The 22,055-nt window shown below is 43.0% G+C and overlaps 1 protein-coding gene and 1 long non-coding RNA gene across 4 annotated transcripts; one reads left to right on the top strand and one right to left on the bottom strand.

The window, feature by feature from the left end:
• Nucleotides 1-6,207: 6,207 nt before the first annotated feature.
• bach2a (BACH transcriptional regulator 2a) lies at nucleotides 6,208-21,784 on the bottom strand. 3 transcript variants are annotated; one of them, XM_027030869.3, is made up of 8 exons: nucleotides 21,486-21,784; nucleotides 21,263-21,341; nucleotides 21,040-21,125; nucleotides 17,699-17,806; nucleotides 13,476-13,732; nucleotides 10,708-12,126; nucleotides 8,679-8,885; nucleotides 6,208-8,524 (listed from the first exon to the last, which is right to left on the bottom strand). In XM_027030869.3, the coding sequence occupies exons 4-8, from the start codon at nucleotides 17,703-17,705 to the stop codon at nucleotides 8,078-8,080; spliced, it is 2,337 nt and encodes a 778-aa protein (XP_026886670.2). In that variant the 5' UTR covers nucleotides 17,706-17,806; nucleotides 21,040-21,125; nucleotides 21,263-21,341; nucleotides 21,486-21,784; the 3' UTR covers nucleotides 6,208-8,077. The 3 variants fall into 3 exon arrangements, 2 of the variants coding, with proteins under 2 accessions (XP_026886670.2, XP_035388658.2); XM_035532765.2 differs by lacking the exons at nucleotides 13,476-13,732; nucleotides 17,699-17,806; nucleotides 21,040-21,125; nucleotides 21,263-21,341; nucleotides 21,486-21,784 and adding an exon at nucleotides 13,279-13,417; XR_014125577.1 differs by lacking the exons at nucleotides 6,208-8,524; nucleotides 8,679-8,885; nucleotides 10,708-12,126; nucleotides 13,476-13,732; nucleotides 17,699-17,806 and adding an exon at nucleotides 19,486-20,142 and having other exon boundaries at nucleotides 21,040-21,341; nucleotides 21,486-21,766.
• Nucleotides 12,621-16,925, top strand: LOC145659380 (uncharacterized). Its single transcript, XR_014125578.1, has 3 exons — nucleotides 12,621-13,085; nucleotides 13,347-15,941; nucleotides 16,139-16,925. It is a non-coding gene; the product is annotated as an uncharacterized LOC145659380 (long non-coding RNA).
• Nucleotides 21,785-22,055: the final 271 nt, after the last annotated feature.

The following is a 22,055-nucleotide window of genomic DNA, read 5'->3' as shown; positions in this document are numbered from 1 at the left end:
CCCTCTGGAGTGCTTGTCTGTCCTGCTTGGTGCTGTTCCCAAACCAGACTGTGATGTTCCCCATGAGGATGCTCTCGATAGTGCAGGTGTAGAAGTTCCGCAGTACCTTGGAGGGCAGTCTGAAGTCTCTTAGGTGTCTGAGGTGGTAAAGAGGCTGACGAGCCTTCTTTGCCAGGGAGTTGGTGTGGTGGGACCAGGACAAGTCCTGCGAGACGTAAACTCCAAGGTACCTGAAACTGTCTACTTTCTCTACCGTGGTTCCATTGATCCTCACAGGTTGGTAGTGCCGCTCCTGCTTCTTGCTGCAATCCACGATCATCTCCTTTGTCTTACTGACATTTAGGAGGACATTATTTCCCTGGCACCAGTTTTTCAGGTGTTTAATCTCCTCCAGGTAGGCCCTCTCATCGTTGTCCGAGATCAGGCCCATAACGACGGTATCGTCAGCAAACTTGACAATGATGGTGGAGCTGGAAGTGGCCGCGCAGTTGTAGGTGTACAGTGAGTAGAGCAGAGGGCTTAGGACACAACCCTGAGGAGCTCCAGTGCTGAGGGTGAGGGTGGATGAGACACAGTTGCCCACCCGTACTGATTGTGGTCTGTCTGTTAGCAAGTTGGAAATCCAGTCACACAGGGATGTATGCAGTCCTAGATCCTCCAACTTAGTAGTGAGTAGAGAGGGGATGATAGTGTTAAATGCTGAACTGTAGTCAACAAACAGGGTCAGTGTGGTGTGGAGCAGATGTGCAATTGCATAATCAGTGGAGCGGTTGTGGTGGTATGCAAACTGCAGTGGGTCCATGGAGGTTGGCAGTGAAGAGGTGATGAAGTCTCTGACTAGCTTTTCAAAGCACTTCATCACGACTGATGTGAGGGCAACAGGGTGGTATTTATTGAGGCCGGAGGGTCAAGGCTTTTTCCTATAGCTATATATAGCAATATATTATATATAGCTATATATTATTGCCAATTTATATTATAGCTAATATAAATTGAATACGGCACTTTAAAAATTAAAAACCCAGAAAAATCCAGTCATTTTAAAAAAAGAGACTAAAAGAAAGGAACTAGTGCAAACAGAGGTAACGAAATGATTAGATCTAGAATATATTTTGTATATTGACATTATATTTAGTACACGATATTTAGTCTGAAGCTAACAATGCGCTAAAGCTATCAGTGAGGTTGTGCTAAATCTTGGCAAGATATAAACCCTTTAAAATATAGATCATAAATACCAAAGATCATAAATATCAGTCCTTACAAAATAAGATATAAGATATCATTATCTCTATAAGATAGCTATGTATTTCATATGCTGAGAATAATCCTGTTAACGTCTTTTTTTTTTTTTTTTTACTGTAAAATATCCACAGGTCAGAACTGCACAAGCTTCGATTGAGTGTTTTGGTGACATAATCTATTAGCAGAGTGGGGGAGGTTGGGATCTTATCTCTTATAATCTTATACATGTAGTACATTTCTACAGTACATTTACGTTACCATAATCCTGACTAAATCTAAAAGAAATGGTAAACCAAAACTTTGCATTATAAAGTAAAATTCTACAATAAAATAGACAAATAAGGAAATTAGCCCACCCTTCGATGATTTTAGTTTCGTCCAAAACAATTAGATCCAATGAACAGACGTAAAACAGTCGGCTTTCTACAGATCACTGGGCGCAGCGTGAAGCCGTTGTGTAACAGAGCATCCCTATTGTGACTCCTGGCATTTGCGGTTCAAACTCGGGCCAGGGAAAATCAAACCAGTCCTTTGACCGACCCCGTCAAAGTCTGATGGGCAGCTAACGTAGAGGGCTGGTAATTTTATGAGCGTGCAGTGACCAGCTTGGCGGGCCCGTCGTTTCGCCCTCAAAAGCCCTACAAACCACCGCAACATGCTCACGCATACGTGTTGAGCAGATCGCGCTTATTCGATTGTTATCTCTCCCCCCCCCCCCCCCCCCCTTTATTTATTTTTTTTTGATCATATCGGAGACAGACTTTGGATCTGAATGGCGCTTAAGGGTTCCGTGTACAACTTTGTGAATGTTTTTTTTAAAACAAGTTTCCTGCGAAACTGACGCATTAAACAAATCTTTATGGCATTGATGGACTGAGTTTAGGAGGCCTGACGCAATCTGGTGCAAAGTCTTTCATTTGACTTTGACAGCATGCAGATGTAAATAACATGGCAAATAAGCTCAAGCAAGTAAGAAAGCCAGCAAGGGAAGGTGATGAAATAAAGGCAGATTTCATTCCTGAGCTTTTTGCTTTCGGTAAATCACACTTACTGGTTGTAAGGATAATTTTTAGAAAGGAATGAAATTGCACATGACTCATTGACCAGTTCATCTGCCTTTATATGTCATGCAATATATTAATCATATATGACATGTTTGTACACTCATATGCTTGAAGCTTTTTTCTGTATTTGAGCCCACACATTTTATCAGTGGTAACACTGCACTGATATGCAACCTAAGTGAATGTAAGGGGCACTCAGCTGGCATCCTAGGCTATATGTGTGTGTCTATAGGGTGCGCTACTGCTTGCTAAGACCCATGGGTGGTGGTCTAGGCTGTTTCAGATCAATGTATGTATCCTGTAAACTGCATGCAACAGCTGTGGGACACAGCACATTTACTGCAGCAAACATGTTGAGAGAGAAGCTGTGGAGTTATACTGGGATCTTTAAGTTACCAAGACTCTATGGCTGTAAAATGAAGAAATAATTTTTTCCTTTGTGAAGACAACATACATCTTTCTTCAAAGGACATATAGATCACAAAGATATTCAAGTTAGTGTTTTATATATATATATATTTATGTCTTGTATTTTTCTTGTCTTTTACCAAAAGATTTATTTGTCATGAAAACACAGCAGTAAAAGTAGACTATAATATTTTTGGAAAAGTAGACTTGCAATTGCTTGTTCCTTTCTAGTTTTGATTATAAAGACAAAAAAAAAAGGAGCTTGCTTTGTCATGACATGCTTTTACTTTAATACAGCATAGACATGTAACAGTGAGAGTGCAGTGAGACTGGAACCTGCTGCGCAGGGTTCTGGAGGAGGTCCGCATTCACTCCACAATCCTGCTTCATCTTCTGCAAGCTCATTCTGGGCATGCCAGACAAGGACGTGTGGGTGGACCAACAGAGTCGGTTTGTCTGCAACATGGACCAGCTGGGATGCAGGAGTGTCTGCTATGTTCCGGTGTTCCCTGTGTGCCTTATCCACTTGCGGATTGTCTTTGTGTCCACTCTGTTTCCGGTCTATGGGGGACATGCACTGTACCAATTGAGGGCGTTGGAGAGAGAGAGGCACAGGCGGAAAGCCCAGTTTTGGCTGGACCTGGGGAAGGCAGAGCCCTTGTTGGACCAAGCACAAGCTGCTTTAGAGAGCTGCAGAAGCTGGAGAAGCAAAAACAGATAAAGATGAAGATTAGACTCCTCCAGAGGGCTCCTCTGCAAAGCTCCTTACTACTCATACTGTGACATATGGGCTTCATAGTAGTACACTGCCAGGCCAAAAAAAAAGGTCACACTAATTTCGTTGGACCACCTTTAGTTTTGATTATTGCACACATTCTGCAATGTCAGAACATATATTTCTGTCCAGAGTTGCATTAATTCATCCCCCCCCCAAAAAAAAAGCTTGTGTTGATTGGAGATTTGGACCACTGCAAGTCTTCTCCAGCACATCCCAAAGATTCTCAATAGGGTTCAGGTCTGGACTCTATGGTGGCCAATCCATGTGTGAAAATGATGTCATGCTCTATGAACCACTCTTTCACAATTTGAGCCCGATGAATCCTGGCATTTTCATCTTGGAATATGCCTGTGCCATCAGGGAAGAAAAAAATCCATTGATGGAATAATCTGGTCATTCAGTATATTCAGGTAATCAGCGGACCTCATTTTTTGGGCACATAACGTTGCTGAACCTAGACCTGACCAACTGCAGCAATCCCAGATCATAGCACTGCCCCCACAGGCTTGTACAGTAGGCACTAGGCATGATGGGTGCATCACTTGAGCCGCCTCTCTTCTTACCTTGATGCATCCATCACTCTGGAACAGGGTAAATCTGGACTCATCAGACCACATGACCTTCTTCCATTGCTCCAGAGTCCAGTCTTTATGCTCCCTAGCAAATTGAAGCTGTTTTTGCCAGTTAGCCTCACTGACAAGTGGTTTTCTTCAGGCTACACAGCTGTCTAGTCCCAGTCCCTTGAGTTCCCGTCGCACTGTGCAGGCGGAAATGCTTACTTTCACTATTAAACATATTCCTGAGTTATACTGTTTTTCTATGATTTGATTTCACCACCCGTTTAAGTGATCGCCGATCATGATCATTCATGATTCTTTTTCTGACCACATTCCTTCTTCAAAGATGATGTTTCCTCACTATCCTTCCACTTTTTAATAGTGCATTGGGACCGTTCTTAACCTGATTTTAGTAGTTTCAGCAATCTCCTTAGATGTTTTCTCTGCTTGATGCATGGCAATAATTTGACTCTTCTAAAACAGATTAACATCTTTTCCACAACCACAGGATGTCTTTCCACGTGGTTGTTTAACAAATGAGAAGCTACTCACTGCATCAATTAGGGTTATATAACTTGTTGCCAGGTGAAACATAATCACTAATTCAGTAATTATCCAATGGGAGGCTCTTACCTATTTGCTTAGTTAAATCGAGGTGGTGACCTTTTTTTTTGGCCAGGCAGTGTATATCATGTATGGCATTTGACTGGGTGCCTTGACCAAACAGCATATACTGTTTCCAGGCCATTGCAGGAGTTTCTCTGTTCCTCAACGTCTTGCAGATATCTCACTTGGGCATGAGAAAAATGAAACAGGTGCTATCTGGAATACAGTTCACGCAGGACATATACCTTTGCAAACCAAAGCATATATCAGGTATCCAACCACTAAGCAGGACAGCAGACTCACCCACCACATAGAACCATGCAGCTGATGACTTTCATTCCACCCAGACAAATGGAACCTGCCTCTCTGTTTACTCAAAATGGGTCTGAACCCCACTGCTGCTGGGAAAAGGCACAGTAGCTTTGCTGAGACTACCCTCCCTGTTTCTTGCATAAAACAACAGCCCGGACAGACATGGCAAGATAGTCAAGGCCTGACCCAGAACCTGCGCTTCCAAATTCCTGCCAAGGAGGATGAGGAGGATCGGCATCCAAACAGCAGCAGAGGTTCATCAGAGGACAGCGCACCCTCGAACTCAGGTCAGCTCAGCCACAGGTCAACCCACATAGAACGTCTGGTCTGTTTACGTAACATGACCCACAGAACCAGCTGCATGTCTGACCCGAGGCATGACAACATGGACTTTGGGCCCAACTCCAGGAAAGCCACCTTCTTGACCTGAATGCACTCAGACAGCATGTCAGGCAACATGTCAGGCAGCACCTCTGGCCCTACCAAGAGGAGCTCAAAATCAGAGCTCTGGCCTCTGAATGACCTGAACATAAATCCTCCAGCAGAAGCACACAATATATCAATGGCAAGTAGAGCCAAAAGACCCACAGCCAGAAACTAGTGTTTTAGAATAGAACAATTACAAACTCATTTCTGATCAGTTTTAAACATAAGGGTTCCTTTTTTCCCCTCATTGTTCTTCATAAAACCATAAGTGGGGATGGCAGCACAAGGACAGAGAAATAAAAAAACAAAAAAAAAAACAACTTTGGACAATCTTTACACTATGTCTTGTCTGTCAAAGGAACTGTGATCCAGATTTCTATTTTACTTTTTAAAAAAAAAAAAAAAAAACATTTTATGCATATAGCAGATGCTCTTATCCAGAGCAACTTATAATTTTCCAGTTGCCCAGAAAACATATCTGATGATCTCCAGCATGGTTGAGGTAAATGGAGACCTGCTGTATACCAAGTTTGTTTTATATTGTAAGCATTTTAAAATACCTGTAAAACACTAAGCAAACAGCTTTCATCATTGCCAATTGTTGGTGTTAGACCTGATATTGTTTAGAGATAGGGGACCACAAGATCTGTTAGCTGACATCTATTAAATATGACACAACGTAGAACTCACACTATTGTAAACAATATATAATTTGTTTTACTTTCCATTTGTCATTGATTTAGGGCCCTCACTGGATTTTCTAGAGAACACCTCTTAAAGCGCATATGCTGTACAAAACATTACCACAAAACTCACTGTACTATTTTATTTGATTTCTAAACAAACATGACCTGTCTGCTAATTAAATCATAGAGTATTACAAACATTGAGATTTCAAACTTGCAACATTCACTTAATATTTGAGAGAGCACAGAAAACCCACAAATAACTATAAATAACATGATATTTACATACCTATACAAAACTAACAGAAAATGAATCTGCAAAACATGTTAAAAACAGTGTAAACCACACAGGTCTTCACCATATGTGAGAGGTATATAGATTTGTTTAGGTAGGTCTGTGTTGAGGCTGTACTCTTTCTGATGTATGTAAACTTTGAAGAATATTTCCTTCATCATGTTCATTTCAAATCACAACCTTGGTGCAACATATTTCTAAGGCAAGTCAGAGGATGTCTTTTAAAGAGAAGCCAATAGAGTTGCATTTACATTTGTCATAATTCAGTGCTAATTCTGTAGACAAATATTAGTCAAGATTATCTGATGTAGTCTGAACGCTCCAAATATTCCACAGTAAAGTGAGTTTTGCAGAAGAATGGTTAATTAGACTTGAATGAAAGAGCACTACACCTAAACGCTAATGATGGCTACTCCTCACAAACCTCTCTGCTTCCCAACAAACTAATGTAAAAGAAAAAGTTTCATAATGAAGCTTTTTCATTTCAAATGTTTGTATGACGAAAGCCTTTATCTAGCTTTGTACAATTTAAAAAAGCTTAGTAGAAAGCACAGCAGAACTGCAGCACTCGTGAGCCAGACTACCCCTCAAGTACGAGCAGTTTTCTGTGGTTGGATTTTAATTTTAGGACCGAAAAATTTTGTTTCCCCACTTGACAATCCTTGATAAAGAGGCAGCTTGTCTATAAATGCCATGACAGACTGAAGATGTTCCAAAGAAACAACATTCATTAATTTCACAAATCAATGATGAATATCTTTTTAGCAACTTTTTTAAGAGAGAACTGAAGCTAGAACTCTGGCTACAGGTAGAACATAAAAGTATTTTCCATCAACCCCTGAGATAACATACAGCATGTTGTAGTTCTTTGTACCTGTGGAAGCTGCCAAAATCATCAACATCAGCACTGTTCAAAAGAGATTCCTTTGCTTTCTAATTTGTTTATCCCTGATCCATCAATTTTATAGTCACTGAAAATAGCTCATTTACAGTTCTCAAAAAAATTGCTTTTGGGACTCAGAACCTACTAGATCTGCAATGCAGATGCCTGTGACCAAAAACCAAAATAAACAAATTAATGTAATGTGTTGTAATCCCTAACTAAAATCCCAAATGAGACCAGGGGTTAGACAATGAAACAAAACAAAACAAAATAAAAAAGATTTAAAAGTGATGGAAGAGACATTTGTTGCTTCCAGAAAGTCACCTCTCTACCTCTGGCACCTTGATACTGTTTCGAGGGCTTCAGTGTACAGCTGGGCAGTGTACAGCTGGGCAAATCTCATCATTAACTCCTTTTCTCCTTCTCTCTTTCTCTGACTGTCTTTTCCCCTTTATATGCGAGGAACACAGGAATGCTTTGTGGGGTGAATTGTAAGTACTGAACATCAGAAAACATATCAAAGACATGTTTGCATATGTGAATTGAAGACTTAAAAAAGAAAGTTTCCCCACCTTAATTCACTAAACATTCAGAGATTCCTGAGGTAAATTTGAGAAATGGAGCTAGGTACTGAACAAACACCTAACTGGTGCTGAAAAGGTGTTTTTTTTTTTATATATATATATATCTTGCCTTAAGACATCTTAAGAAAATTAATAATCCACAACAACACAACACACTTGGCAACTACAGGACAGTGCATTCCCTAAAGCAGTACAAAAAAATTTCTACTGAACATTAGCAAAAATAACAGTTTTTATTCATCTGTGGTACATTTGTCTGCCATCTCCTGGCAAAAAGCTACCGTCACTGTTGGGCTACTTGTTTGGAGTAAGGACCCAGGCGCTGGCATTGTAGGGGCAGTGGTGTCTGGCTCTGCCCCTGTGGGTGAGATCTGGTGTGGGTGTGGCGGTTTGCCCAGGGCCTGCACCCCGGCTTGACTGGGGGAAGGTGGAGGGCTCCCAGGAGACGGCAGAGTGAGATCGATGCTGCTTCTGGGGCTAGGGGACACAGTGAGGTCTATATGAATGGGACTGCAGGAGGCAGAGTCTGGCCTTGGGCCGAATAGGGAGTTTGTGTGGTCTGGCTGTTGTTCTTCCTCTCTACACACTTCCTGGGACAGGAAAGAGAAGTTCTCCCAGAGCTGTCCCATACAAGCCTTAAGCTGGTTTCTCTCAGTCAGCAGCTTCTGTTTCTCACACACCTGCAACAGATGACACAAATACACACACACACACACACACACACACACACACACACACACACACACACACACATGCACAGCAAAGAACCTCAACAGAATACTGAATGTATTTGTAAACGAATAGGGTCCCCACGGTGAGGAAAGAGGTACCCACCAGTTTGTGGATCTCACACTCGAGGTTCCTGATGCAGTCCAGCTTCCTCTTACGGCAGCGCTGGGCCGCAATGCGGTTTTTACTCCGCCGCCTCAGGTCATGAATGAACTCCAGCTGCTCCGACGTCAGCTTGTGCATCTTTATCATCAGCTGAAAGTCATTACGTGGAAGTTCTGTGATCAGGTCAGCTGGGAAAGGCAGCTTCACCTGTAAATGAATGCCCTTTTGCATTACAATTGAATTTGGTAACACTATTGTAAATGTGCACTTTACATTTGAGTAATTTAAACCAATTGCCAATAATAACAACTAATAATGTTAAAAATTTCAAACTACTACTTGTGATATATGATATGGTCAAGGCTGACCACTAGGTGATGCTGCAGCCTCACTTGCATGGTATTTTTTCAGTTGTCTAATGGTCAGTTTGTAGTACCCAGGTTTTAATGATGATGAAGAGAAATCATTTGTGCCAATTACCATTCTTTTATTAATGTTCACATTAGAGATACCAGTCAAGCCTTTTAACACTGGTTCTCAAGGGAAGACTTTTATTTGGAATCCCATCTAGAGCTTATGCCATCCATACAGCAATAAAGAAATCTGTTCAAATCATTAATAGAGCTTAAATTAATCGACTCGTTCTGCTTTAGTCTTTTAGTGTTAACATTCCAGTGTTTATTTACCGCATGGTGTCATCACACACCTACCATAATTGCCACAGATGCAGCGTCTCCTTATACCGAGTAATTACTCCTCATACACTGGCTTTTATGCTTTTACTTCTGCCTGTAATGCGCTGCATCAATGTGGGTATGAAACCTGACTCGAAGCGTCAGAGCATCATCTTGCTGTGTGTTAAGCAGAGGGCAAATCTGTCTGTCTGACTTGTCTGTCTAACTGTCTGTCTCTCTTGCATGCTCTCGCTCTCTCTCGCTCTCTCTCGCTCCTGACCTTGCACAAACACTCACTCTGTGGAAGATGTAGCTCTATATTTAGACACTCCACCACAGCGAGCCCTGTAATAAGGTTACAACGACAGATTGGGGTTTCCAGCGGCAGTTTACATCACACACCCTCCACATCCCTCTCTCCCCCTGAACGCCCCTTCTCCCCCTCACACACACATCGAATCCACTCTCTTTTTTGTGCTCTCAGAAAAGCGGTCAGGTCATTTCTGTGACGAGGGGTCCGGCACTGAAAAGTGGGGCACGTCTGTTTGGCGGCGAGGGGAAGATGAGCGAGGTGCATGGGCCAGGAGCGAGACGGCCTAGCACTCCACAAGCCTGATGCTCGGTGGGGAGTGAGACACAGTGAGATGTAGCAAGACGACTGCGAGCCCTCTTTGGAAGTAGGAGCTTTGCAGCTGATTGGGCCTAGTGCAATGGCAATGATATACAAACACACAGTTCTAAACAGACCGGAATGATTCAAAATGATGAAATCCAAAATAATTAGTTCTTTAATTAGTTCTAGTTTTATGTGGATGCCCCTTTTATGGCCCCGTTGATGATCATTAGTGGTATTTTCAAAAATCCCAAACACATGGTCTTGCAAGTAGAAATGAATAAAGCTCAAAGAACATCCAGTCACCTCAAACAAGCTTAGGAGCACTGCGAGAGAGTATCCTGCTGAATGATGACTTCTGAGACAGAGAGGAGACAAGAATGGCTCAGTGCCCATTGCCATGGCAACGCTCAGGTCTACTCTAAGATCCCATGGCTCAAGTCTGAGCAATTCAGAGAGGTTCCAGAAATAAACACAGGGTTGTTTCATAACTGGAGTCAGTCAATGGTGAGAAATGAAGAAGTACCATGCTAGTAAGTAAACAACCTAATTATAACGCAGAGTGAACTAAACTTCACTACCTCTGAGAATATAATTTCCCAAGACCCAGGATAATAACTGAGCTAGAAATGCCTCAAGTGGGGGAGACTTTCAGAACTGTTTGCTGAAAACGACTTGGAAGAAAGAAGTTGCTGAATTTAAAAGTGAATTAAGGGGGCTGAGAAACAGTGATACTACCAACCTCGGATTTACACTCTTTGGTCTGGCATGATTCGCTGTCCCCCTCTGAAATGGACCCAGACTCGTCGCTGGAGTTTGTGTCGTACAATTTCTCGCACTTCACCTTGGGCCTTGTGGTGAGACCCGGATCCAGGTGTTGTGCCACCATGCTGGAGGCAGGGGATGATGAGAGGTCGAACTGCGCCAGGCTGGAGGGGGAACCCACGCTGCCATCCTCTGCGTATGAGTAGGAAGAACAGGAGCTGGAGGTCCTGGCACGAGTGTCGGCGTGCGCAGAGAGAGGGCACACTTGAATGGGAACTGGGCAGCTTCTCTTTGGTCTCCGGCGGGATGGCAGGCAGGGCTCTGGAGGCCCTAAGGTGGGCAACAGCGCCTGAGAATGGGGCAGAGAGGGGCTGGAGCCCCTCCAGAGGCCCTCCTGACCGTACGGCTCCAGAGACGCCTCGCTGGGGTAGGAGAGTGCTGGCAGTTGCTCGGACAGCTGTGAGGAGAAGATGACGCTCCTACGGTCAACCTCCAACTCTGGCTCTTTTTTGCAAATTCCCTCGAGGGACTTCCGAGCAGTGCCAGTGGGGAATACATGAGTCTGTTTAAGGGGGGTCACGGCGAGCGCCCCCACCAGAGCCTGACACTCTTTTCTGAAGTCATCCTGAGCAACACATCGGTTCTGAGCTGGGAAGAGTGCACTGGAGAACTGCAGCGTGGACGGATAAGGCTGCTGAGTTCGGGATATGCTTTTTCGGACCTGCGAGCGCACACAGGGTGGTGAAGTCCTCCTCGTCGGCCCCTCGGTGGGGGGAGAACTGAGTGGCTGTGTGCCAAACTCCATCTCAGTGTCCACCCTGTCCCGGTCATCCCCAATTGTGTCCCCCTCAGGTTCACATGGGTCGAGGGGCAGTCTTTCATCACCCAGTTCTGCTTTCATCAGTGAAACATCCAGGCCCTGGACATCACTGCCGGTAATGGTGTCCTGGAGCGAGCCAACCAGACTTGAGATACTGCCATGTGACGAGGCGGTGCTGTTGTGCTGGACTGAGGCTCGCTCATGCTTCCTGTATTTAGGATAACAGGGCACCTCCTGGTTTGCAGGCGTGTCTGGATGGCGCGGGTTGTTGGTGGCTAGCGAACCCTCTCCATCAAACGAGTTGCTAAGGTTCACGGAATTCCACCGCGTCCGGGTCAAAGGGTCCATGAGAGAGCAGCCTGGACCCCTCTCACCCTCCAATTCACAGGGCGAGCACGGTGGCTCTTCACCGTCGGCGCTCAGCTGTGCCTGCAGGAAGAGGAAGCAGGAGTCCTCCAAGTTGTGCACACCCAGGAAGTCGGCACAGCGCATCACTTCCTGGATGTTCTCCCGGCTTAGCAACAGCTTGGCAGTGTAGGCAAACTGCAAGAGGGGTGCAAAGCCCCTCATGGTGATCTGTGGCAAAGAAAAACATGTAGTCACTACAGGCCGCTTCCGTGACACTGTGACAAAAAACTGAGAAACGCGACAGCAAGTTGCATATTTCTCAAGTGTGAAGGTCTAGTATAAAAGACTGTGTGTGAGATCATAATCATCTAAGTAGTATGTGGGACATCTGGAATAATAGAGATGCTTAATATGGCGGAAAAACATTAAACATTACATCTGCACATAGACATTGCATTGGCTGATTTGAGTATTCACTGGACACTCAAATGGGAGGTAAATTAAATACATATGTATGCACCTCCATTCAGCAAATCAGCACAAGGAGAAAGTGAGACAGTGAGAAACAGAGCGAGTGGCGAGATGGAGTAAGTGGCGAGAGAGGGAGAGATGGAGACAGCGTGAGAGTCAGTGTCAGAGAGCGATAAAACACGAGAAATAACTGAGAACTGGCCATACACTGTAAACGCTCTCGTGGAAGCATGCAGGTGGCCAGCCCTGAGCGGACCTATCCTGAGTGCCGGCTCCTGCACGGAACGTCGTCTATCTTAAAATAAGATCCGCAGCCGGCCTGCCCTCCCAGAGCTGCTAATAAATGGAAGAGCTGGAGGGCTGTACTACTGAGCATCCTCTGGATCTATTTTCAGCTTGCCTCAGCAGCTGCCGTCTGCAGAAGCATGTCTTTACAGGAGCCCAGCGCCATGCGAGACACTTTTCATGTTGTAACCAGTGATACTAATGAGGGCGGCAGGCGGGAAAAGGCACAGGCTGAAGCACAGAGCAAAGAGATCAAGCTACAAAGCTGGTGGGAGTCGTCTCTGACTAACGTGGGAGGGAGAACGACAAATATAGCCTAGTTTTGCGGTCATTAGAGAACATATTCTGACACGTCAAAAGATGAATAGAAATTAACACAAGGGCAAATACAAAACCAGGACTTCGACATATCTGGGACATTACATACAAATGTGAGTCTGAATGACCTGGATTTTGATAGCAAAAAGCATCTATACATCTATACTATATACGCTATACTATACTGATTGAATAAATCATAGGCCATACTGGTTTCAGAGTGACTTTGGTACCTCTAACTCAGCCAAGAGTTAAACTACACTAAATGTTGCCTGTTTTCCTAGACTTATATGAGCATCATCTCACTTTATATTTGTTCCTTCCTTCTGTCGTTTTTTTTTTTTTTTGTTGTTGTTGTTCTGTCTTGCTCTCAGATCCCATTTGAACTGAAAAGGACTACAAAGACAAAACACGTAGCCTCGGTCTCGGCGCAACTTGACATTCCTCTCGCGATCGCGTCCCGCGCGGGTGCCGCCGTCATGGTCGCAGCGACAGTCACTCACCCGGGACGGCAGGCAGATGACCGGCTCGCGTTCCGTCGGGCCGTGGAGCAGTGCAGCGAAGTAACGGCTGCAGGCGGCAAGCACGGCACGGTGGGCACGAACCTCGCGGCCCTCCACCACCACGGCCACGTCGCACAGCACGCCCTGCTTCCGCTGCTCATTCAGGCACAGCAGAATGTTGGCGCAGTGCACCGTTGACTCATACACGTACATGGGGCCTGGGGGATTCTCGGCGACAGACATTCCGCTCGCCGAACCTGGGGGAAGGGGAGGGGGAGCGGTTAAACACACCGGCTCAGGGCAGTTTCACGGCAACTGCCCTGCACACCGATCCAAACAGAGCAGCTGCTGCAACTCACTGCAGCAGTGTTGCGACTAAGAGTGTAAAACTGCTGTACTGTTTTTATTGGCTGTGAAATAATTCCTTTTGGGGTTTTTTGTATATTCAGTGGGATATTTGAACATTTTCTCTTCTTTGTGAACCATGCCAAAAAATGTATTGAGCTGTGGTTAAATTTTGAGATTTCAAAATGCACTTAATCATTTCTCAAATAGTTGCACACAGATTTACACTCCTTGTTGCAATAGAGTCAGACATATGAAATTGTAGTATAAAGTGGGCATTGAAGCGATTTACAAACCAGTGCTTCTCATAATAAAAACAGTAAAATGCTATCTAACCATTTGGATAAAAGTCAACAGATGAATGCTACTGACATTTTTAATTAATATTATTGGCTTGACATTTTACATCTGTACGTTTCTTACTTCAGTAAACAGCATAGCTGTACCAACGATTAAACATACTTTTAATAACTAAAAAGGAAAGTACTGAAGGCTTGAGAACATCAGCTTAAGGGGACATTCTAATGATTTCAAACTCGCTGGTGCGGCTGGGAATAGTGGCGAATGAAGACTCCACACACACACACACACACACACACACATCAGAAGTGTTGAGTGGAGATGACTCTAACACCTGCAGACAACACAACCACCTACCCTCCAGGGTTTGCCGGCTTGCCTGCTTCCCCTGATTCATTTTCTTTCTTTCTCTCTCTCTCTCTCTCTCTCTCTCTCTCTCTCTCTCTCTCTCTCTCTCTCTCTCTCACACACACACACACACACACACACAGTCACCTTGTGGATGATTACTTCATTTTTCATGAAGCACTGCATGCACACACACACACGCGCACACACACACACACACACACACACACACACACACACACACACACACGTGCACACATGCACGCACACACACAAATGCCCTGAGTAAAGAGCCATCACATGCACATCAGCCCCTTCAGATATGGGCCTAATGTTCAAAGTGGAAAATCCCAATCATATGAAAATAACTATTCAAGCAATTGCAGGTTGTTTCATCATCCTCAGTGCCATGTGTAACCATATCAAACGGTCCTGAGTATGATCCGATTCAGTGGTGCTGGATCTGTCTGGCAAAATATTGTACAAGCTATAGGCAATGCAGCACACTCAGTATTTAGTCACTTTCAAGGAAGTCTTCTGGGTGTCTACTCAGGGGACGATGGCTATGTGGTGTAATTAGACATTTTCAACTTGTACATGGGTTGATTCTGACTTGGATGGCCCAGATTGTCAGCGTGACCTACATGCAGTAACAGTACTATTAGGAGGAAATGATTCTCCAGAAAGAATGTCACAAGCATGAACTCGAAACCAGAAAAACAACCATCAGTTCCTAATCGCGTTACTCCATCTCAATAGAATCGGAACCAATATCTAATATCAAATTCCACATCTTAGGAACACACCTTGACTGTTATTACATATAGGTAGCAAATTTCATTAATGCACACAGTAAATTCACAAAGCTCAAAACCAGCATTTTTTCTCTTGAGGTTTCCAATAAATATCTATTAAAAAAACCCAATGTTTCTCACTTAATGGCTGATATCACAATTACAAGCACCACAAAGAGCCTAATTCAGCACTTAACCAACCTCATTATGCCCTTTTTTTGCGTCTCGAAAAGATGCTTAGCAGATCTTTTAAGAACCTGCTGTAGGTGATTTTCTCTACAGTAATAGAACATTATTTAAAACATGACACATACACAAATATTAAATATTTTAGATTTTTTTTAATGTCTTTTTAATGAATTTGAGTACAACCCCTGAAGAAACACCAAGGGACCTGCTGAGTTGGGGTGCCAGAGCACACAGGATATTCCAACACTCTTGACACTCTCCAACACTTGTGGCCTTAAAGGGTCCAGCGGGAGGGACTGCAGGAAGTGACGCTGGATTCTGCTGCCCCTTCACTGCCACACAAACACCTCGGCCATGCCACTCCGCCGAGCTGGAGACTGTCGAGCCACCCAAAAGGGTCATTGTTCTTGACCCATAATGCAGAAGCGAGCCACTAACACCTGACGGCCGTCTAGACTACACGAGCATATACATCAGGTCACTCTGCTTGGTAAGCGATGACATCAAAGAGTACAGATTTGAAGTGCCAAGTTCAGAGTGGATGTGGTCTTGCACTGCACAGATAAGAGCTCCCCACTTGGGGGTTTCCAGCAAAATGAGCGTGACGGGAAGTTCTACAATGGCATCATTAGGCATCTTTAACAATGTGGCTTTGTACTGAAATAAGGTTAAGCATCTCTCTTTCAGCATCACTCTCAGAGCTGCAGAGGGTGGATTCAATGGAGCCGGCACCAACAGATCTCCTTAAAGCTGGATGAGATATCATTTACTTCACCTCGGGATATTTCCCACAAGGTTTGAGTGAGCACACACACACCTAATTATCATGTGGAGAGCCTTTTAAATTTGCCAAGATCAGTTGGGGAAAAATGTTATTAATAATGTGGTTTAATAATATTATTGTGTGTTATGTTAAATAGCATTCACAAAATTTATGTGTAATTTGCATATTAAAAGAGCTTTAAGTGCTCTAAGTGATTTGTGTCTGTTGTCCTGAAAAGAATTTGCAAATGTATCTATAGTGTAGGTATGCAGTGTTTTTCTATTTTTTTAAATCGTCATCCCATATACCAATAAATCAGTCAAACAAGTATAAATCAAACAAAAGGCAGTATATGCACTTTGAAGAGCAAGATAAGGGTCAAGCAAACTAAAGGAGCCGCAGGAGCCTAGTGACTGAGAATCAGGGTATTCCTGGAACAGCAAGCACACTGCTCAGATGAGGTGGGCCATGTAGTTTGCATGCCAGGATATTTCTGGCCCTGGCTGGAGAACCAGCACTCGAATGGGATCCCAGAGTGCAGAGTGACTCAGAACAGCTCTTGACAAGGTTACAGGGAGCCATGTGACAGAAACCACAGCACAGGCTATTTAAATGTCTGCATTAATGTGCTGACTTCAGCTAATGGACATTCCTCAAAGGCATTCATGGTTAACACCAAACGGAACACTGTTAGGACTGCATAAGATAAAGTTACAGAGTTATATTATGAACTGAATTTAAAAGGCTCGTCCAATTCTGCGTGCGAAATTTGGCTTTGTATCCATAAACAACTATGGAAAGCAAAACCACAAATACAAACCATGAGGTTAACCACCTGAGAACACTAACTATAAATTCAGCAGACACGGACAGCCATATGTGAGATAGGCAAACCATTTAGTAACCTGGTTAAGAACAGAGAACCATTCTTGTTCTGGTTATAAGAAAAAAATGCAACGTGTGAGCGTGTGTGTGCGCGTGTGTGTGCGTATGAGAGAGAGAGAGAGATGCTGTCAACACAGCCGGAGAATCAGGGAGATCATATTTCATTAAGCATAAACCTCAGCATTACTTGTCCCTGCTAAATGGCTATTAACAGATGGCAGCAGAGAGAATGTAATGGTCTAAAAGAGGCAACTTACTACTGCACATCTGAACACAAGCCGGCAGTGCGTGTGCTCACTTTCTAGCACTGCGTGTTGTTACAATCTGTTACAAAATGCTATCGATCTTATATTCTTTGTCAACACTATAGAGGTCATTATGAATGCGAGATTTTTTTTTTTTGTCCCGATCAGTTCTAAAAATTAATAATTGTGTGCATACTCAAAGTGCAATGGAGTGAAATAATTAGGTCAGATTGCAAAGGTATTTACAAGGTGACCGTTTGGATAAATGGCACGGTCACTAACACCGGACATGCTCGCAAGTTCAGCACATCTTCCCTCAAGTAATGGGAGGTGTCTCAATCTACCGGGACTGACCTTTCATTTGTCTCCCTCCATTTTCTTTGCTGTCATCCACTCCTCTCTTGTTTCAGCTAAGCAAATGACATCACTTCTTGCCTTAGGGAAATTGCTTCTGTCTTTCACCTGAGAAAGACCCAAGCACTTACATTTAGTAGGTCAAGGCAAAGAGTGACTACTGCAGGAAACTCTAAAGGGATCAGAAGAACTCCAGTTTCTCAAAATGTTTGGTTTAACTTTAAGTCCTGTTTAAACCTGTCCTCTAATACAATTTCAACCTGGAACAAAGAAACCCTACCTAAACTACCGTTAGGAGACGAGGCCCTCAGTTCAACCTGAGGCCGATGCAGATGTTCATGAGAGGAAGAGCACAGCCCTCGTCATCCTCCCATGCTTTCAGACCCCACAGCGTGCCTGGCTACATTTGAGAGGTTGGTGAGTGAGCCAAGATCAGCCGATTGGCTCATTATTTCAGAAGAGGATAAGAATCATTACCACTTCCTCATGTGATAGTAAAACTGAGAGGCAGCAGGTAACAGATGTGATCGCAACAGTAAACGCAACGATTGACTCCTCCTTTGTGTTACAGTGAGTGAAATGGCCAAGCTTGTGATGCATTTACAGTGGAACTTTTCAATAGATATCTTGAGGGTTTCATAGCACTTGCAGTTTTGTGGTTTGGGTGTAATGGTTAATTCCTGACTGCTGCTCTGACTCTGACTATGTTTATATGGAGGGGTGTAACCCTTTGCTGAACCTAAACTAAACAAGGTCTAAGGAATTTTGCAACCCTGGAAATATACATTGCACCATGTGTTACTGTTTATATGAGTGAACCTCAAAAGCAGATTTAATTAGCAACTAATAATACAATCTGTGCTAAATACCATCAGGATCTATGTTCCATACTGTTACAGTAAAGTTATGTTACTATTATAATAAGATGATATTAATAATAATGATAATAATAAAGGAATACACCTCATATCTGAAAGACATCCAGAGTGGCCCACTGCCAAGGAATTTCAAAGAAACGTTTTCTTAATCCCATAAACCACCTTTGCCGCTGTTCCCTTTACTCCTGCCATGTTTCCTCAGTCTACAGCCTGGACCTCCCTCACTGGCAACCCTCTGGCTGCCTGGCAGGAAGTGAGTCAGGCTTGCCTGAGTTCACTAGGTCCATGCAGTTAATAAGTGACAGACATGGTGCATGCACAAGTACATTCCAGGTAACCGAATGACCCTCATATCCTGTGGTATGTCTGTCTTCACAGGTTGGAGGTGTTGGAGCTTCCATGTGTTTCACTCAAAACCCATGTCCTTCCTTTTGTCTGTTTGCATTAAGGAGCTCCTCAGTCAGAGCAGGCTAAGCGCTACCCTGGACAGAACACAGCAACATTTAAAACCTGAACATGAGACTGAAACGAATAGGTAGAATACCAGAACAGAAATATAAGAATTTAAGCAATCGTTGGAAAAATCTGACTCCTTTGAGTGACGATTGCTTATTTTATAAGAGAAAAATCCTTAAATCTCACTATAGTACAATTAATTTATTTTCAAAAGAGATTCAGTATGAGATCTAACAAAATAGTCTATGAGATCCAGTATAAGATCACATCAAATCACTCTTAAAATCAAACAAGCGTTGCTGTCCATGTCCATATTGTGATGTACCCTTAATGTATGAGGTCCTCATTTTTAAAAACTGATTAAAATGTTTTTAGATCCTGTTTTTCTGGGTGTGCTGACATCAGAATTTCATATAATATGGGTGTGCTTAGAACAAGTGAGCGCACAACCTGTTAGAAATAAACTTGAATATTTTATATAGAAATCAAGATGAATCAGTCAAACAGTTCCTTCACTGGAAACCGAACACATAAATCCTGCATACATTTCAGCAGTTGGAATGTTAATGTCAGGCCTGATGAGTTCATTAATCTACCATATGATAAAGTGAGGTAAATCTGTAATACAACAGAAGCCTTTATCCAAAGAAAAATGCCTGACAAATGAAGTTGTCACTGTCAAGTTAATTGTGTCAGATTATTCGTGCTATACCACCTCTTAATTAGTGAAAGACATTGACAGAGCCCTAAAATGCTAAGAGGTGTGTTCACCTCCTTATGCATACGGCAAGTGTTCAGTCTGTCAGTCATGCAGAGCAGTTTGCTGTAGGTTGCACGATTCCAGAGTTTTGCAGCGTTGCCCATGCATATTGCATGTGAGAAATCAAACAGAAGACAAAAATTTATGTTCCCAGATGAGCCGTCAGTGTCATCCCTCTGTATATCTGCCGTGATCTGATTGAACGTTCCAGAAGCGGCCCATACATTTAGGAGAAAAATCCAGAGCACTGTGCCATCAGTGTGTTTACCAGTAGTACTGTCAAAGTGAATGGACTCTGTGTAGAATTCAGATATGGCGCAGCCTGATAAAGAGAACTGTTTATAAAGAACCTGTCAAAAACACAAGAGAATCTTATGCCAATTTGTTGTTTAAAAAGCAACAACAACAACAACAACAACAAAAAACACCTGCATTTTCATCTGGATAAACTCTAGATGTTTATCTGCAATACCTATTAAAATATGCATCATTCAACATTTTAGATAATTTCCAGTCTCTGGAAACAAAAGTTGTTTTTTTATGCAGAAAGCACAGGAAGAACGTTACACCTCTGTAGTCTACACCAAAATCCACCTGTGCACATCTCAGAAGAGCCAAACCACACACAACTCTACCCACATCCTCACCATTTAACTTTATCATACACACCGAGCCTCTAATGAATGATAAAAATTAAGTGTTGATTTATGCAGCGCTATAAATTTTGTTTAGAGCTATATTTGGAAAAGGTTACTCTGTGGGTTGAATTTAAGATTACACCATCGTTTCCCAACATTTAAGAACATACCCATATTAGTTCACTGATCAGAATGAAGATCCAAAAAAGGTTAGCGCAAGTGTTTCTCCATGAAGTGATTCGTAAATGAAGCAATAGCATTTCCTGGCAAACGCAAGTATTCTAGTTCACAACGCGAAGCAGAAACATTGTTCATTTCCTACTCAGTCTAATTAACCTTCATGTTGTGATTAGTGTAACTAGTCAAACAATACATTTTACCGGCCTAGCAGAGTACTGTGGCAGATCACAGATCATTAAAGAACATGCTGTCTTAACGGACCGCCGCCCGAAGAACTGTTAAGACGAAGGCATGCTGAAAATCTTTGACGTAAGCTTTTTTCCTTGATGAGTCATTACTTCAATAATTTAAGCTTTCAAACATAGTCAACTTCGTCCAGAAGCCAAGCTGTTCCATTAGGAAAAATCTCTCAATGCAAAGACCACTCACCTAAACTTTCTCTTGTTCCCGTTCCTGCACGAAGATGTTCTGCAGCGCGGCTTCACATGTTTTCTTTCGTTGTGTCTCGCAGACCCCTCAGTACAGACAGAAGAAAACGTGTATATTCACTTATTAACTGTTTGTCTTTGGAACATTTGGAAATAACAAATAATAACAAATCTGTGCCTATGTCGAGTTAAAACCGAAAGGGAGCGCTTGGCGCGGTTCGTACAATACTGTATATTCACCACACGTCTTCTTCAAATTGCTACATTGTTGACACTGGAGGGCTGACGTCAGTGCGATGCGCCCTGCAAAAAAAAAGCCATTCAGTATTTTTCATATTGCATGAACTTCAATTAATAATTTAAAATGAATCGGTAAAGTTTGCAACAAAGCTTCTTTCGGAAAGTCCATTTCAAACGTGCGCATTGAATGATTCGGCTAAATTTTACCTTGTTTTAACAACTGTTCCGCTTCTGACTGAACAAGTACAAACCATCCAAGGTACATGATAAAGTTTCTCGGCTATTTAAATATCTTAATCAGTCGTGAGGACACCAACACACGAATAAGAATAGCAGACATGATTCATCGCGGCGCATGTGCGTTTTGTTGCGAGCGTAAGCGGCCCAGATAAAGCCCAAAGAAGCGTCAGACAGCACTTAATCTTTAATATAGCACTTTAGCCCAAAGGAGTTGGCAAGCAATCATGAATTATCGGGTTGTCACAGCCTGCTCACGAATTCCGTTTGATTCCGATCCGAACAGTCCGTAATCTCAGTGTAATGTTTAAAAATAACCATGACGGATTCTTTAAGGCGCAGAGTGGCACTGACACCAGTCATTTAGAAGCAAAATAAACATGCGTTGTAAAACCCTCGCTCTGTTGGGTATTGTGAAGATGACTATTTTTACACAATGCATTGCTGTAACAAGAAAGCAACATTACACACCACAACAGGGGACGTTTTAATGGTATGCTGCATATGAATCGTGTCGGGTATCACAGTATGGGCATGTTC

Source organism: Electrophorus electricus, chromosome 10 (assembly GCF_041902795.1).
Source record: "Electrophorus electricus isolate QZ-2024a chromosome 10, ASM4190279v1, whole genome shotgun sequence".
NCBI classification, from domain to species: Eukaryota; Metazoa; Chordata; class Actinopteri; order Gymnotiformes; family Gymnotidae; genus Electrophorus; species Electrophorus electricus.
This window is presented reverse-complemented; position numbering and strand designations above follow the sequence as displayed.

Coding starts and splice junctions, on each gene's coding strand:
- bach2a (XM_027030869.3), bottom strand. Junction 12,127..13,475: donor TCATCTGCCTGCCGTCCCGG/GTGAGTGACTGT, acceptor TCTTTGCCACAG/ATCACCATGAGGGGCTTTGC. Junction 8,525..8,678: donor AGTGTGAGATCCACAAACTG/GTGGGTACCTCT, acceptor CATCTGTTGCAG/GTGTGTGAGAAACAGAAGCT.